Raw genomic sequence first — 16827 nt, forward strand, 5'->3', positions numbered from 1 at the left:
CCTACTGTTTGAAATACGGTTAGTCAACCGGGTACCCAGAACAATCCGTAAGCAATTTCTCTGGAAAACATCTAGCTAATCTTCATCCGCTTTTCGGAGCACCCATGCTGTCATTTGACCACTGTCATCACTGTAGCTTCTAATATTCTTATCTTGGTTTGCTGACTATCTTTCCTATCCTTCCAAACTTTTTTTATCTGTGAAAAAAACACCCTGATCCTTGGGTATTCTACTTTAAACATCTTCATTGCTTTCACCATCTTTACTAATAATACTACCAAGGTAACTGAAGCTGTCCACCTGAACTATCTTTTCGTTACCAATACGTCACCTTTTCATCTTAACTTATTCTTAGCCTTAGTGACTTGGTCTTCTTAACATTAATTTTCAAACCTATTCTAGCACCCTGACTCCGCAAAACCTCTAAATGTTCATTCATTTTGCTCACACTTTCATCTAGGATGCTTAAATCATCAGCATAATTTAAGGAGACTTTTTCCTCCCCATTTGATTCCGTGGCCTCCCATTGCCTTTCCTATGCTTCTTAAGACCAAGTCCATCAAAATAAGCCACGTAAAGGGGGATAGAACACAACCCTGATTAACTCCTGATTTAATACAAAACCAGCTGTTAAACTCATTTTCTATCTTAACCGCAGCAGTGTTACCATTTTAGATTAGTTTGATTCTTTTTCTGTTTCTGAATATAGGAGAGAATTGAAGCACTTGCTTAAAAGGAGCGGAGCCTCTTATTTGCTTGTGCATCAATTAACCAACGGAATTGTCTTTTTTTAAATCCCTGCTTACACGGAAAGTATTTATCTAAGAAATTTATTGTTTATTTTTACATTTACGTTTATTTTACGTTTAATCTTGAGATTTCAGAGAGAGCAGATTTAAATGCTTATTTTAAAGGAATTACCTGAATCCAAAAATCGGGCCATAGGATCACGTGTGTAAAAATATTCTTTAAATTCATCGTCAAACCAAACTTCAATGACACGCTTGTAGTTAATAGTAATTAAAGGTCCTTTTTTCTTTTCAGCCAGCTTCCCAAAATTGTATGGCATGAAACCACGATATATATGACCAACTCTTGAACAGGGAACCCACACAATCTTTCCACCACATTGCCATATCTAGAAACAAACACAAATCAGGTTTGGTTAATTATACTGCGTGTAGATTAAAACATATATATACGAGATAATACATATACTGAATTATATATATATATATATATATATATATATATATATATATATATATATATATATATATATATATATATATATATATATATATATATATATATATATACATATATATATATATATATATATATATATATATATATATATATATATATATATATATATATATATATATATATATATATATATATATATATATATATATATATATATATATATATATATATATATATATATATATATATATATATATATATATATATATATATATATATATATATATATATACATATATATATATAACGACTCTCCGGTCGTTGTCGGAGAGTCCGGATTTCGTTGAGCAAAGACTGGAGCTCCACATTATGTGTTGTATCATAAGATGAAAAATGATAAAGAAGCATATTATTAGGTTTATATATGGGACCATTTGGTGGGGGGGGGGAGGCATTTTTAGAAAAGCAAATACGATAATCGAAAAGAGCATAAAACAAGGAATCTTATGCTGCTAGGTTATATTGTTAAGACATTTCTTCCTTAGGAGCCCCTAATCTAGAACGCCACCTTGCGAGAAACTCTGGATTCCAGAATCTGCAGGAGGAATCTAAAAGAGGAGGAGGAGGGAGAAAAGGGCATGTTATATTTGCGAGGGCTGAAGGTCAAAACAAACTGTAATCCAGAGTATGGCGGTATGAGTTTCTTTTTTCTTATCATCTGACGATAAGGGGGCAAATGTGGAAATCTAATTTCTACAGGGAAGCAAAACACAGTTTCAATTTCATTTTTCTTAAGGTCACGACGAACTACACAATTAGACCAAAAACTCCAGATTTGCCAAGATATGGCACCACATTGCCATATCTAGAACACAAATACAAATCAGATTTGGTTAGTTATACTGCGTATATATATTTATTTAGTAAATACCTAAATTATGTATATACACGAGAGGAGGAGGAGGAGGAGGGAGATAAGGTCATGTTATATTTGCGAGAGCTGAACGGCCAAACAAACTGAGGGATCGAAAAATCTTAAGTACGTATTTTTTGAATATCATTTAATTTGCATCAAAATTGGCATCTAATGATTTCCGAGCTCGCAGATTGCAGATCTGGAAAACAGCAAGAACAGTGCTATCCAGTAAAACACTATAGTAATACTGCAAAATAGCACGAAATCAAAAGAATTTAAGAACACATTCAACAAAAGACGTTTGATTTTCACCAAACGCGATACTTCAGAACTTAACAAGCTTTTGCTGACAAATTTCTGTCTAATATTGCAACAGAACAGCCCACAATAAAATCACCGTAAGACCTAAATTCCCAAATGATGTTTGATTTTCACCCAAGTTGCTATTTGAGAATTTCTCAACTTACTACAAATCTGATCCTCAATACGCAAGCCCATAATTAAAATTCCACCATAATTCTGTATTGAATAATTTCTAAGACTGTTGCTTACAAACCTGTGACTACTACACTAGAGAAGTTTAATATAGAAGACGATATTCTATAAACCTTACTTAATTTTTATTCCTGTGACATTTGTGACATTTAATAGTGACAATAGATAAGTGACATTTAAATTCCTGGTTTTGCTAATTAAAAAACTGAGATCAATATTGCAAGAGAAGAACAAAGTACAAACACAGTAGAAATCACAATAGAAACATATTTTGCAAACCGTTTGAATTTCAACAAAGTGGATATTTACGGATTCCTGAGCTACTTTATTATAAACTTGAGGCAAATATTGCAACAGCAAAAGGCCAAATCAAACCACGGCAAGTACATACTTATTGGTACTTGACTTTCACTAAAAGTGGCATAGGAGAGGTATTGAGTCGACTAATTGTAATTAGTGAAGTCCGATGTTACACACAGAAGAAGTTTTGAATTCACTAATTCCCAAACTAGGCTAAAACTGTGACACAGTGTAAAAAAAAAACTCATGTAGCCAACATTTCTTGCAGTTTCATGTCCCTCTTACTGAAGAAGATTATCATCAGTATTGAACTCACGGCCACGGAAACTATTGATTTCCAGCCCCCGAGGATAGGAGAAAGGCAATAGAGAACGAGGTTTGTACGCCAACATTCAAACTAAGATAGCACAACAGCTCATGTTTCTATGACCTGCTCTTCTTGGGTAAATCAAGCATAAGTTTGGTCCCAAAAAAAGTAAAAAATTAATAATAAAATAACACGTTCACCATATCCCTGGTGGACAGCAAAACCCCTTGCTGCATTTTTCAAACTATTTAAAAGAGCATGCAATCTTTATAAAACTGGATATAAGCGCACAAGTTACGAGGTTTTCACGGGCCAGTAACTCTGGGCGTCTAAGTAACTCAACGAATTTAATAAAATAATTTAATTTAAGTAAAAAAATGGTAAATGACGTTGAAGAATTTTTAATTTGGACATAAAATTTTATAACTATATTGGACGTGGAATTAAAAAAAAAAGAAAATAGTGCCAGAAGAAATTTTTCTGCCAAATTAGCAAAACTTTATTAATCGCGAATCTTTTCCAAGAAACTTGTTATCTCCTTAAAACTTGATTAGTATCATTTTTTGTTCTTGTTTGATGTTTATAACAGAGACATCTACCCTAAACGTATAGAGTAGTTTTTAAAACTTGAACTGATTTAACTATTGCAAATCCTACTATTCTTTTAGTTGTTCCTTGTAAACTTGATTAGTATGTTGATCTTTTTTAAATTCTTCTTTGAAAATCTTTTGCTTGTTCCTTTATATAATTCCTGCCAGTTTTTTAATTCACCTATTCTTAATAAATATTAACTGTATAAATATGTATAATATTTTGCCCAGCTTTTTTTGGAAAAACTACAATACTGGATTGCAATTTAAGTGAAATTCAATGAATTGAATATTAAGACTCAAATTTAATGGGGTAGCTGTGACGATCTTCTCGTGGTGGCCCTAAGAGTAGTCGGCACAAATAGTGAACACTGCTCAATTTCAGTCACCGTCCAGCCACTGGCCATCCTGCTGAGTGTTGAACCGTGAGGCAGGGGATTTAGTGGAACACACTGCCGAGATTGGACGGACTAAAGCCAGTAATGGTTGTCAAAATCATTATCAGGGGGTCAATCCCCTGGATATAAAGAGTGCCGACCGTGGTGCAAGATCCCTTGAAAAGCAATCCAAGGTGGGAGAAGGAAGTTTTCTTGGTAATACCGGTTTTGGGGATCAAGTGCGGCTTGCGTTGATGGATGGCGAGTAGTGGGTGAATATATCCTCTCTTTTGATGGCCGAGTGTTGTTTGTCCAAGCTAGTTTGAAGCTCGTGGGTGGGGTTCTCGGTATAGGGGAAAACACTGATAGACACCTTAGCACTACAAAGGGAAATTCTTCTGTAAAACGGAGAAAAAAAATCGGTAAGTGTTATCTCAAATTACCAAGCCCGAGAGGGCACCAGTAGCCTAGTGGATATTGGTGCTATGTTTTTTTTTTCTTTACTAGAGTTTGATGGTTACGGACCTTTATTGCCTGAGCTTCGAATCAGATGTGTTAGTCTGGTCATAATGATAATAAGTGATATGTGGGTATACAAACAAAATTTCCCATCGAGACATAGTTCCTCTTCACCCAAAGCTAGGGCATAACTCTCTCTTTTTTTTCTTACCGAGACAGAACTCGGCTTCTTTTAGAAACTTTTAGAAACTAACGCACAAAAATGGTTCAAAATTCCTCCGCTCAGCCATGGTTTATTTTTTCACCAAGTCTGGACTATAACCGTTTTTGCACTGTATCCGTATTTAGCTAGTTTTTCAGAGGCACGCATCCCTTCTCTCATCTTTGCCCAAACGTATTTGTAAGAAATTCGTTCCACTTTCATAACAGAAACTGGCAAACAAGCATTACGAAACTTTTATTATTTTCACTTATAACGTTATTAAGCGCGATGTACTAGGCATACTAATCATAACAGAATTGGATATAGACCTGAAATGTGAAGATTACCTAATAGATTAATACAGATGGAACTGCCCAAGTATCTAACTTATTTTGCCTAACCAAACTTATCGTATTTGTTTAATATTTTACTTGCAATGGTTATTTTTAAGTTTGACTCTCACATGCGACTTCGGCGAATCTGAGCTTATGATAGCCATCTTTTGGAAACTAAGCTTAACTTCATCTTAAGAAATTTAAAATTTAAAAATTTGAAAAGTGAGAAAAAGATAATAGAAGATATAAAAAAATTCAAGGAGATCTGAGCACTTTTACGTGTCTGGTGGGTGGAGTTTGGAGGTTGTGTGCACAATCCGTTCCCTCTGCATCATTAGCCATCATAGTGCTCGTACAAAACTTTTCAAGCGGATCTGAGTATTTTGTGCAAAGATCCAAAAATGGGCGTATACCTCTAAAAATCATCTCCCCTACGTCCCACTGGCTCCAGTTGCTTACCCAAGTGTCAAACCCATTGGCGAGACAAACACCGCCCTATCTTTCTATGAAAAGTTGGGGGAAAACGCAGAACGAGAAAAACGAAACAACAACAAGGATACTTTTTAGCCAGTGAATAGCAAAAACAAAGCAGATATTTCGACAAAGACCTCACTAAGCCATCTTCGGTGCTCAAAAAATATATATATACTATAAACAGAAAAAACTAACCTTTGGAAGCAACCTGAAATAGAAAAAGTGACTGAAAAGCAAACACGAAACGTTGTTGTAGATACTACAACAAACAAACACGAAAGCAAACAAACACGTTTGTTGTAGATACTACAGTTGCCTCATTACAAAGAACTAAATGATCTGGATATTCAGAAGTGTGAAGGGCCAAAGGAGGATCAAACACTTTATTTTTACTTTTAGATAAAGATTTCTCCATTGAAAATTTGTATTTATGTAGCCTTTCCTCAACTGCTGACAAGTTCTGCGGAAATAAAATGTATGATAGGGACCCGAGACTTTATATACCATTACTAAGATTAGGATCTGTTCCGTCTCTTCCGGAATTGAAAAAAAAAGTTTAACCACGAATTCATTTCTGAACGAAACAGAGATAATGTCTACGTTAGTTTTTTCCGTTAGTTACGTTAGTTAGTGTTTACGTTAGGTCGACCGAAGACTGGTTGTTTGGTTTTTCGTAGGTCACTTATAGCCAGTGTGGTCTATTGTAGACTTTTCAACCATTATCAGTGAAATCTTTCAATTTTTATCCAGTACCACGAGTGAAAATAGGCTTGCCTGGGGGCAAAATGGTATGGGAGGAAGGTTGGCGTAACCGATCGACTTAAGTCCTATATTACGACAATGGGAATTTAGATTTCCAATCGAATGAGCTACCTCTCAAGTTTTACAACCACTCAATCTGTACGAATCAGTCCACTTAAAAAGGTGTTTTTTTAAAAAGGTTTTTCAAAATTTACCATTAAAAAAGGGCTATTCAATTCTATTTGTTTTATGAGATATGTTTATATATTTATTATTTTTGTACAATATAGCCTACATAATGAAGTTTATGTATTTATCTTTAGATTATGTTTTATATCTAGGTTTCAGATATATTTTACTATAATAATTATTAAATGCATTTCTATAATTCTACTTTCGGATATACAGTTCATCCATGATTTGTAGAAATCCTCTAAATGGGATGAAAGGCTGAAAAGGCGAAAATAACATATTTTCCGAAATTTACCTAACATTCCAAGACATTCAACTATCTCTGTTGACTTTACTGACCGTAAAGTTTTGCCATAGCGAATCTGCGAGTTCAAAAAACTCGCAAATTCCATGTAACGAAAAGACTACCCTTGCTGCTTGAAGAATCCCACGGACTAGATTATTTGTCCCTACTCATCCAGTACGTTTATTATTACCTTTTCAAGCTTTAAGAGAACATCCTTTGGCTGAATACAGGAATGCTCCGTTTGACAGAATATGCTCTTTGAAACTTTGAATAGAACCAAAAAGAAAAATCAAACTGTTTTGTCATTGCTTAGGATTCTTCGGCAGCAACCATGTTTTAACAGCCCTTTTTGACGGCTAATAGACTTTTAAAAATCTACCGTAGCAGAGTAATTTACTGAGAAGTATGAATAGTATTTTCACAGAATAATTGGCAAAAAAAGGTTAATATTACTTCGAAACAGGCTTTAAATGATACTTTTTAGAGTTTAGCTTTTTCTTCCAGAGCGATTCTCGACCCCTGGTCCATTCATATCAAGGAAAATGTTTGATGATTTTATTTCCTCGATTATGATTGCATCAGATTTCTTTAGGAGAAAGGATAGGATAGGATAAAGATACTACAAAGCCATTGATGACACATGGGGATCAGTCGGCAGTCTTGCAGGGTCTTGTCACCCAGTCTTGTGGCAGCTGGAATCGACTCCCGGGCCCCGTATTGCAAAGCACAGCATCATTCCAATGTTCTACCGTAGGATAATAATGTAAAAAATAACATGAAATTTATTGATCAGTCCTTTAATGTCTTTCAATTAAGAAAATCAGTTTTAGGTAAATAGCCCACTCTTTATGCTATTATTTATTTTCAAAACTCCAGCTATTCGTTTTGAAGTGTGTACATATATTGTAGATTAGCAACTATTTTTGTAGCTTAACAGCTTTTCCTGATTGTTATAACCTAATTAAAATCTAGGAGCATTCTCATAAACGTTTGTTTCAGAGGTTGCTGAAAACTATCTGAGAGTTAAGTCTTCCAATTCTTTTTGTTTTATAAGTTAGTTTAAGGCCACTTTAGTTTTAGTATTGTTTAACTAGCAGTGCTGTAGTATGCCAAAAAGCATGTGCACTGTTTTTTAAAGATTGTATTAATAATTATGTTTAAATAAAAATGTTCTAATCTAGACAACGTTTTGTAGTGCTTTTTCATATGATTTCGTAAAGAACTGTCATCATTCAAGAACATATTTTACCTTAAATCTAAGGACTTCCCTGAAGTCATGTGCTGTCCACTGTGGAAAAAAAACATTTACTTACTTTAAATGATAGCTCAAAATTTTCTCCACCCCAAACAAGGAGACCTGGGTCATATGCGCCTAGCTCCAAGAAATACTTCCTGTCAATTGCAAATAATCCACCTGCATGAGTTGGAGACCTAACAAAAAAGAAGATGGCAGATCAATACCGACACTTTCTTTTAGATCAAACATAGAGGCGAATATACAATTACATAACAGTAAATATTATATGGCATTATTTGACATATATAACATGACAATACCATGAAGCCACTCTGAGCATACATACGTACCTAAACCAAAATATCAACACTTCTAAACCAAATATCCAAAATATCCAAATAAACCAAAAAAAAAAAAAAAAAATATCAACACAAAATAACAACTAAAGAGAAATCAACACTTATCTTTGAGGGCACAGTCTAAGAGTTCAGGGCTACAGAAAAATTGAACTTTGTGATATGATCACAAAATTCAAAGGTATATGATCACGCTGCAAAAAGGTACAAGAAGGAGAACAAAAGATAAATTAACCAACAAAAGAAAAATGCATCCCAATTCAAATATATGGGAATACTAAAGGACAAAAGACGCACAAACTGAAAAAAAAATGGAAACTTAAATTTATAATTAAGATTAAAAATAACAACAACTGAAAGTCTTAGCTAAAACAGTTGAAAATATTGAAAAAAAAATCAAAAATACTAATAATAACCCAAATGTTTTGGCTTTAAGATAAGATAAGATATTTATTTCAAAAAATGACTATCACAAGCCCCGAAGGGCCGAATTCGCATTTCGGGGTCATATAATAAAAAAAAACATAGAAATAGCACAACAACTAAAAAACTGGCTAAACAGTCCCAAAAACAACAATATCAGAAAGGCAAAGCCATTCAATAGTCTAAAAAATGAAAAGTGTCAAATGTAAGAAAGTTAAAAAGGCACAAACTAAAACAAAACCAAAAAAAAAAATTGAGATAAAAGTAGTATTAAAAAGGCTTAAAAGAGACTATATAAAAAGGGGAGGGAACGTAAGAACCAAACAGACACAAGCATGGGTATCACCAGTACAAAAAAAAAAACAAAAAAAAACAACTAGTGGCTTATTTTGTCAGTAATGAAGAGGACAAAGGTTCTTTCATATCAGGAGATTAAACAACAGATGGGGGACAAGATAGGAGCAGGTTCAGAAACAGTATGTGGCAGGCGGTTTCTGGATGGGGAGTGTCTTTTGGGGAAAATTTTTTCCGCGCGAGGGTTTATTATGGCATTTTTTTGCAAAACGGAGGCACAGCGTTCCTCTCCTGTGCTCAAGAGTTTCCAGCTTGGCCTTTTTTAGAAGGAGTGAATATGGTACCAAAGTTTCTTTAAAAATTATTCTTAGGGCTCTTTTTTAAAAAAGATTCAATTTTATCTGATTCATCACGGGGGATGCCAGGATGCCAAACTGGACAAGCATATTCAAGATGCGGGCGGACAAAGGAAGTATAAATTCTTAAAGAATGGGATGAGGGGATGTTAAATTTCTTCAAGAGCTTAAGGAGAGACATGGACGCATTAGCTCTACGGACAATATCTTTCACGTGGATATCCCACTTTAAATTAGAGGAAATTGTAACCCCAAGTAATTTAAAGGAAGACACAGAAATATCTGGGGGATAGGGTCAAGGAAGGCGGGAGTAGATTTCAAGAAACTTATCGTCATTATATTTGATTTAGTGGAATTTACTTTCATATTTAGGTTCTTAGCTTCATCCGAAATGTGGGTTAGAATTTCAAGGGGGTCACTTAATATTCCTGTGACATACTTCGAGGATCGACAAGTCATCCACGTATTTCCACCTTTGGGAGAAGTCCTTACCAATATCGTTAATCATGACTAGAAATAAAAGTGGTCCCAATAAAGTTCCTTGAGGAATTCCACAATATATAGAGAGGGGGTTAGAGAAAATGTTTTTGTATTTAACAACTTGAGATCTATCTAAAAGAAACGACATAACAATATTTACTAACAGAGGATCAAGTTTAAAGTTAACCAGTAGTGAACGAATTAGGGTGGTGTGGTCTACCAGGTCAAAAGCTTTTTGGAAATCAACTAGGACAAGGTTTAGCCAAACATATGGTTTATCAAGGTTATTTACGATGGTATGTATTAAGTGCACAAGGTAGGGTGGTGGAAGTTTTCTTTAAGTTACAAAACTGCTGGGTGTCAATACACAGACACATTTTATCCTTAAGTCAGTCAAAGAGGAAACGTTCTTGAAGTTTGGTAACAACAGAGCTGAGTGTAATGAGGTAAATGTTAGTGAAAGTCAGACTGGGGCATTTTTTTGGGACAGTTTTTATAAAACCTTGTTTCCAGCAAATTGGGAATTTACCAAATTTTGTGATGTGGTTGAAAATATTTGATAAAGACTCAGCAATTTTGTTCGAAAAGGCTTTAATTAAGTCAACTGGGATGTCCAAGGGACAAATACTTACATCGGGAAGCCATAATCAACTAACTAACAACTATAGTTTGTCAGATCTGAATTTCTTTGTTTTCTTATTATTTTTTTGTTGTTGTTGTATACTGTTTTTCATCTCTATATGCTATGTAGTCAAATTTTTGTCTCTGTTTTTTTTTTGCCATAAAAACCTTATGGAGGTGAAACCAAAATATTCGGGCTTTTATAAGAATGTATATATTTTTTTTCCAATATTTTTCCAAAGCGTAAGTTAAAAATTCTACTATTGTCATATATTTTCATTCCATCTTAAGTTCAAAGGGAAAACTATTTATGGTCTAAAAAAATTAAATTTCAATTTAGAGCATCATATGCACATTAATTGCTATTGCAATGCACACAATAGCTGCCAAACGTTTCGTAGGAAGGTCTTCAGCTTCCCCTGGGACTCTAAATAATTGCAAAATTGTAGTTTATCTTGTTTACTTTAAAGTCAAATGTTCTAAAAGCCAGAATATAATTTGTACTTTACTTAAAAACACTCTTTTAAGTGTTTTCATTTTTATAACTTTAAGAAATCAAAATTTATTAAGATTTTAAGGGATAAATATCAGCAGATGTATATTAAACAGACTACATTAAACCAAAAATGAATAAAATAGAATCAAATAATCTACCAAGCATGCGTCTACCACAAATTTTTTTGAATTTGAATTTTTTTCAGTAAAGTACAAATTATATTCTTGCTTTTAGAAAGCATAGGGGTTTAGAACCCTACTCATATAGATTTCTGCTCGTTTTGAGTTTGACTCTGTTATTTATTTTATTTTATGTTTGTTTTGGGTTTCATTTATTTATTGATACTTATTTGTGGTAGACGTATGCTTGGTAGATTATTTGATTCTAGTTTTGTTCATTTTTGTTTTAATGAAGTTCTTTACTTTTTTTGAAAAACTTATTTTGTGGAAAGTATTTTAATTAAGTAATAAAAAGGAACATTACCTTTTAGTTATATCAATAAGAGTAATAGTTTAGCACTTACGAATATGACTCACTTCCATGAAGTTCTGACTCCCAGAGTGGCAGTTCAGTTTCTGTGTACGACATTCCTACCTGAAAAATTACTCGCATCTTGCCCACAAATAGGAGAAAACATTCCCTCTTACTAATATCAATGTAAATAGCAGTTATTTAAAAACAAAAATACCACACTTTCTTTAGCCTCTCTGGGTGGCCGCTTGGTTTCTTTATACAGAACTCCCCACTGAAAAATCACTCATATCTTACTCTACAAATAGGAGGTAACATTCCCTCTTATTAATGGCAATGTGAGTATCAGTTATTACTTACGGATATGGTTCACTTTCTTGAGCTCTTTTTTTGGCCTCCCAGAGTGGAAGTTCAGTTTCTTTGTACGACATTCCTACCTGAAAAATTACTCGCATTTTGCCCACAAATAGGAGAAAACATTCCCTCTTACTAATATCAATGTAAATAGCAGTTATTTAAAAACAAAAATACACACTTTCTTTAGCCTCTCTGGGTGGCCGCTTGGCTTCTTTATACAGAACTCCCCACTGAAAAATCACTCATATCTTACTCTACAAATAGGAGGTAACATTCCCTCTTATTAATGGCAATGTGAGTAGCAGTTATTACTTACGGATATGGTTCACTTTCTTGAGCTCTTTTTTTGGCCTCCCAGAGTGGTAGTTGAGTTTCTTTGTACGACATTCCTACCTGAAAAATTACTCGCATTTTGCCCACAAATAGGAGAAAACATTCCCTCTTACTAATATCAATGTAAATAGCAGTTATTTAAAAACAAAAATGCCTAACTTTCTTTAGCCTCTCTGGATGGCAGCTTGGTTTCTTTATACAGAACTCCCCACTGAAAAATCACTCGTATCTTACTCTACAAATAGGAGGTAACATTCCCTCTTATTAATAGCAATGTAAGTAGCAGTTATTACTTACGGATATGGTTCACTTTCTTGAGCTCTTTTTTTGGCCTCCCAGAGTGGCAGTTCAGTTTCTTTGTACGACATTCCTACCTGAAAAATTACTCGCATTTTGCCCACAAATAGGAGAAAACATTCCCTCTTACTAATATCAATGTAAATAGCAGTTATTTAAAAACAAAAATACCTAACTTTCTTTAGCCTCTCTGGGTGGCCGCTTGGTTTCTTTATACAGAACTCCCCACTGAAAAATCACTCGTATCTTACTCTACAAATAGGAGGTAGCATTCCCTCTTATTAATGGCAATGTGAGTAGCAGTTATTACTTACGGATATGGTTCACTTTCTTGAGCTCTTTTTTTTGGCCTCCCAGAGTGGGCAGTTCAGTTTCTTTGTACGACATTCCTACCTGAAAAATTACTCGCATCTTGCCCACAAATAGGAGAAAACATTCCCTCTTACTAATATCAATGTAAATAGCAGTTATTTAACAACAAAATACCTCACTTTCTTTAGCCTCTCTGGGTGGCCGCTTGGTTTCTTTATACAGAACTCCCCACTGAAAAATCACTCGTATCTTACCCTACAAATAGGAGGTAACATTCTCTCTTATTAATGGCAATGTGAGTAGCAGTTATTACTTACGGATATGGTTCACTTTCTTGAGCTCTTTTTTTGGCCTCCCTGAGTGGTAGTTCCGTTTCTTTATACAGCATTCCCCACTCAAAGATTCCTCTGAAATGGGTTTTTCCGGAATAAACTGGGCGATAAGTAAAGTCGTCATGATCAATACCATCTATAATAGGAACACTCATTGTAGTTCTAAAAAAGAGATTGAAATATATAATTAGATTAATCATATAATATATAATAGAAGAAATTAAAACTTAAAATTCTAATGCGTTAGTATATCTGCTGATATACTAACGTCGAACTATACTAACGTATATAAATGGTCGAAATGTCCAGACTTTTGTATCTCTTTTTACTCTCTAATAAATGGACTTATCCCCATTTGAACGTTTATTTGTTCGTTAATATAAATACGAGGTTTAAACAAGAAATGTATTCATACTACCAGAAAAGCAGAGACACACACTGGTCTGACCCTTGGGGATAAATCAAAGCAGCTTTCCGAGAGAAACTAGACGGGGGGGGGAGCAGTGTGCACTTTTGTACCAGTATTTCTATTTTTCTCAAGTGGAGCTTCGGACCAATATAAGGTGGAGGGAGTAGTTTTACAAGACATCAATCGTTTTTTTTTATATGGAAATTTAGTGTTTGATCTCATAGATAATAAAAGCTTTGTGATTAGTTCAAAAACAAAAAACTCCTAAACATTAGAAGAGACAGGGCTAAACAGGGGTTTATTAAATACCATATGGCTGCGGCGTTTATTATGTGGATAGAACCCATTAAAATCTGGAAAAACATCTGCAACAGCATAAGGATGATATAACTAAGGCTTTAAGTTCTAACAGTGTCCCTAGTTATTTTAATTCTGCTCTAAGTAGCCGTACGTTTGAAAACTCTAGCCATGCAACACTTTTTGAAAACACTTGCCTCACTACCCAGGATTTGGGTACTAAAGAAGTTGTTCGAGAGGTAATAGAAATTAAACTTAAGTTAAGTAGTAATACTTCTTTAAATAGAGATTTGTGAGGATATTCCCTCACTATGTGTAAATTTGATTAGAAATAATGTAAAAAATTACATTGCAAAATCAATGAGCCTTTATAAAAAATACCTTTTAGGTTAGGTGCCAAAAAATAACAAGAATCACATCCTGACAGAATTGCCTTGTTTCGTGTTTCTTCTTCAGTTGTGGTTGAACTTCCATGAATGGGTGATTTTAGGACTGTTTTGATTTTAGTTTTAATGGTGAGGTATTTTATTTAAATCTTATTTTATATTTATCTGTGCTTTGCTGATGACAGCTCCTAGCTACAGAGTCGAAATATTCCTTTAGAAAAATTTTCACAGCCTTTGAATAATTCCTCACTGTTTTACCTGTTACTATTTATATTTGATAATTTATATCTGATCTTCTAAGACAATTTCCTAAACTTTACCCAAAGGATCGTCAGCCAAAAGAGGTAAACATGATTGTATTTGCCAGATTGGGATTAGGGAGCATGGTTGGCTCTCTTTAGGCCGTTTAATCTTACATACTGGAGACATTCTTATGACTTTTGATTTCAATAAAATGTAGCATGTCCACAATTGTACTAAAAAATATGCATGTAGCCCCTATTTTACGGTGGCCGGCGTTAACCCCCCGCGGAAAATACACCCCACCCCCTCGATAAATACCCCCCATAGAAAATAAGGCTTTCCAAATTTGAGTTTTATTTTTTTAATTTCCGTTGGGGGAAGGAATTTTGGTACTTGTATATTAGGCACCACTTAATCAAGTTTATGCTGTGTAAAGTTCGAGAACACGCCGGTTTTTTCGTTAGTTTCTTCGTTACTTTAGAAATAAATTTGGGATCAAGATTTGCACATTACGGGGGGGGGGTAAAGTATAGCGGGTCTGCATGCAAAATGTGTTTGGTACAATTCTGCTGAATATAAGATAGATAGATAGATAAGTGTATTTAAAGCCAAATATAAGGCCATGAACACAGTAAAATAACATAAATGAAAGGCACAAATAACAAACTTTGATCAGAGATCATCATAAAACACTTTAATGAAACACTACATTAACCTAATAAAAGTATTTAATACTTGGAAAAACGGTAATTGAAAAAAAAAAATATTTAAAAACACTTGGAAAAAACACTTAAATGAAACATTACATTTACTTTATACTGGGATTTTTTTTACTTTTTTTTTAGTTAACAAAATTTCCAGATACCTCGCTATTCTTCTGTAATTTTTTAGTGGCCATAGACCACAGTTTATATAATTATCCAGTAAGCTTATCGCAGATCATTTCTGGTCTTCGTTCTCGGTGCGAACAAAAAGCTCCTCCCACTTCTTCGTGCAGTTATGGATCAGTGTGTTTGCGTCAATCAATGAGAAATGGTTAGAAAGTGCATTATTTGACATTGCAAAAGCAGAAAAAAACTTGGTGAGCCGGCCAAGTGGTTTGCAACTGTCCCATCTCACAGGTATGACTTAATTTATATACAAATTATGACTTGATCTATTATTTACATACAGTGGACTCTAATCATTGGCCTATGTAGGATTTTGTATAAAAGGAGGTGAGGAGTTAATGAAATTTGAGAAACTAAGGACTTTTTCTCCGCCTAATAACTGGTGGAATAGGTGTGATGGTTTCAGGGGCGGATCCAGGATTTTTTTAGGAAAGGGGGGTGCAAATTAGGTAGATCCGACAAACTTACGTTAGGAACAAGTTTAATTAATGCAAACTTCCGTTAATTAGGTAAATTACACTACTTTAGACTACTTTACGGAGGTAACCCTCGCCCCCCCCCCCCCTTTCTAGATCCGCAACTGTTTAGTTTATCATTTTTTTTTCACGTCGTGATATTTATTTTCTCAGATTTTAGTTCCCGGTATACTTGAAAAGTCTAGTTACCTGTTTTAGCGGAGAGCCTAAATAAGACAAGTTTTGTTTTCAATCCATTTTTTCATATGAAATGTGCCGACCTTTCCTGAACTTTAAACAATTAACACCCTTATTCGAAAACATTTGCATTTTTTGAATTTAGATAGCATCCAAATACTTTACCCCCCCCCCCCCTATGTGCATATATATAGCCCAAATTATATATTTCCCATATATACTGTCACTTGTCTTTGTCTTGTCTCATGCTAAGCTGAAAAAAAAACTAATGAAAAAACCGGTTTTGTTCTCGAGTTTTACACAGCGTAAACTTGAGTGAGTGGCGCATAACACACAAGTACCAAAATTCCTTCCCCCTACGGAAATTAAACAAATTAAACTCAAATGAAATTCTCAAATTTGGAAAGCCTTATTTTCCCCGAGGGGGGGGGGAGTATTTTCCGGTGGGTATTTTCCGTTTTTTTTCACAGGGGGTATTTTCCAGAGGGTAATTGGACCGCTGATGGCAGATCAAATGAGAGGAGCTGTTTGTACGCGCCGATATAAATATATATATATATATATATATATATATATATATATATATATATAAATATATATATATATATATATATATATATATATATATATATATATATATATATATATATATATATATATATATATATATATATATATATATATATATAATATATATATAT

General features: G+C 34.1%; 2 protein-coding genes across 2 annotated transcripts in view; both read right to left on the minus strand.

The window, feature by feature from the left end:
• The window catches only part of LOC148950047 (uncharacterized), a 505353-nt gene that overhangs the window by 445049 nt on the left and 43477 nt on the right, over positions 1-16827 (minus strand). The window lies entirely within an intron of this gene.
• LOC148950051 (N-acetylgalactosaminyltransferase 7-like) overlaps positions 1-16827 on the minus strand; it is a 91860-nt gene that overhangs the window by 30016 nt on the left and 45017 nt on the right. The window contains exons 5-7 of the mRNA XM_089092087.1: positions 13234-13410; positions 8197-8314; positions 922-1138 (exon numbers count right to left, since the gene is read on the minus strand). Of these exons, the coding sequence (XP_088948213.1) occupies positions 922-1138; positions 8197-8314; positions 13234-13410 (512 nt within the window). The remainder of the gene's footprint in view (positions 1-921; positions 1139-8196; positions 8315-13233; positions 13411-16827) is intronic.

The sequence above is a fragment of the Artemia sp. Qi Xiang Cuo genome, chromosome 7 (assembly GCF_049724085.1).
Source record: "Artemia sp. Qi Xiang Cuo chromosome 7, ASM4972408v1, whole genome shotgun sequence".
Lineage (NCBI taxonomy): Eukaryota > Metazoa > Arthropoda > Branchiopoda > Anostraca > Artemiidae > Artemia > Artemia sp. Qi Xiang Cuo.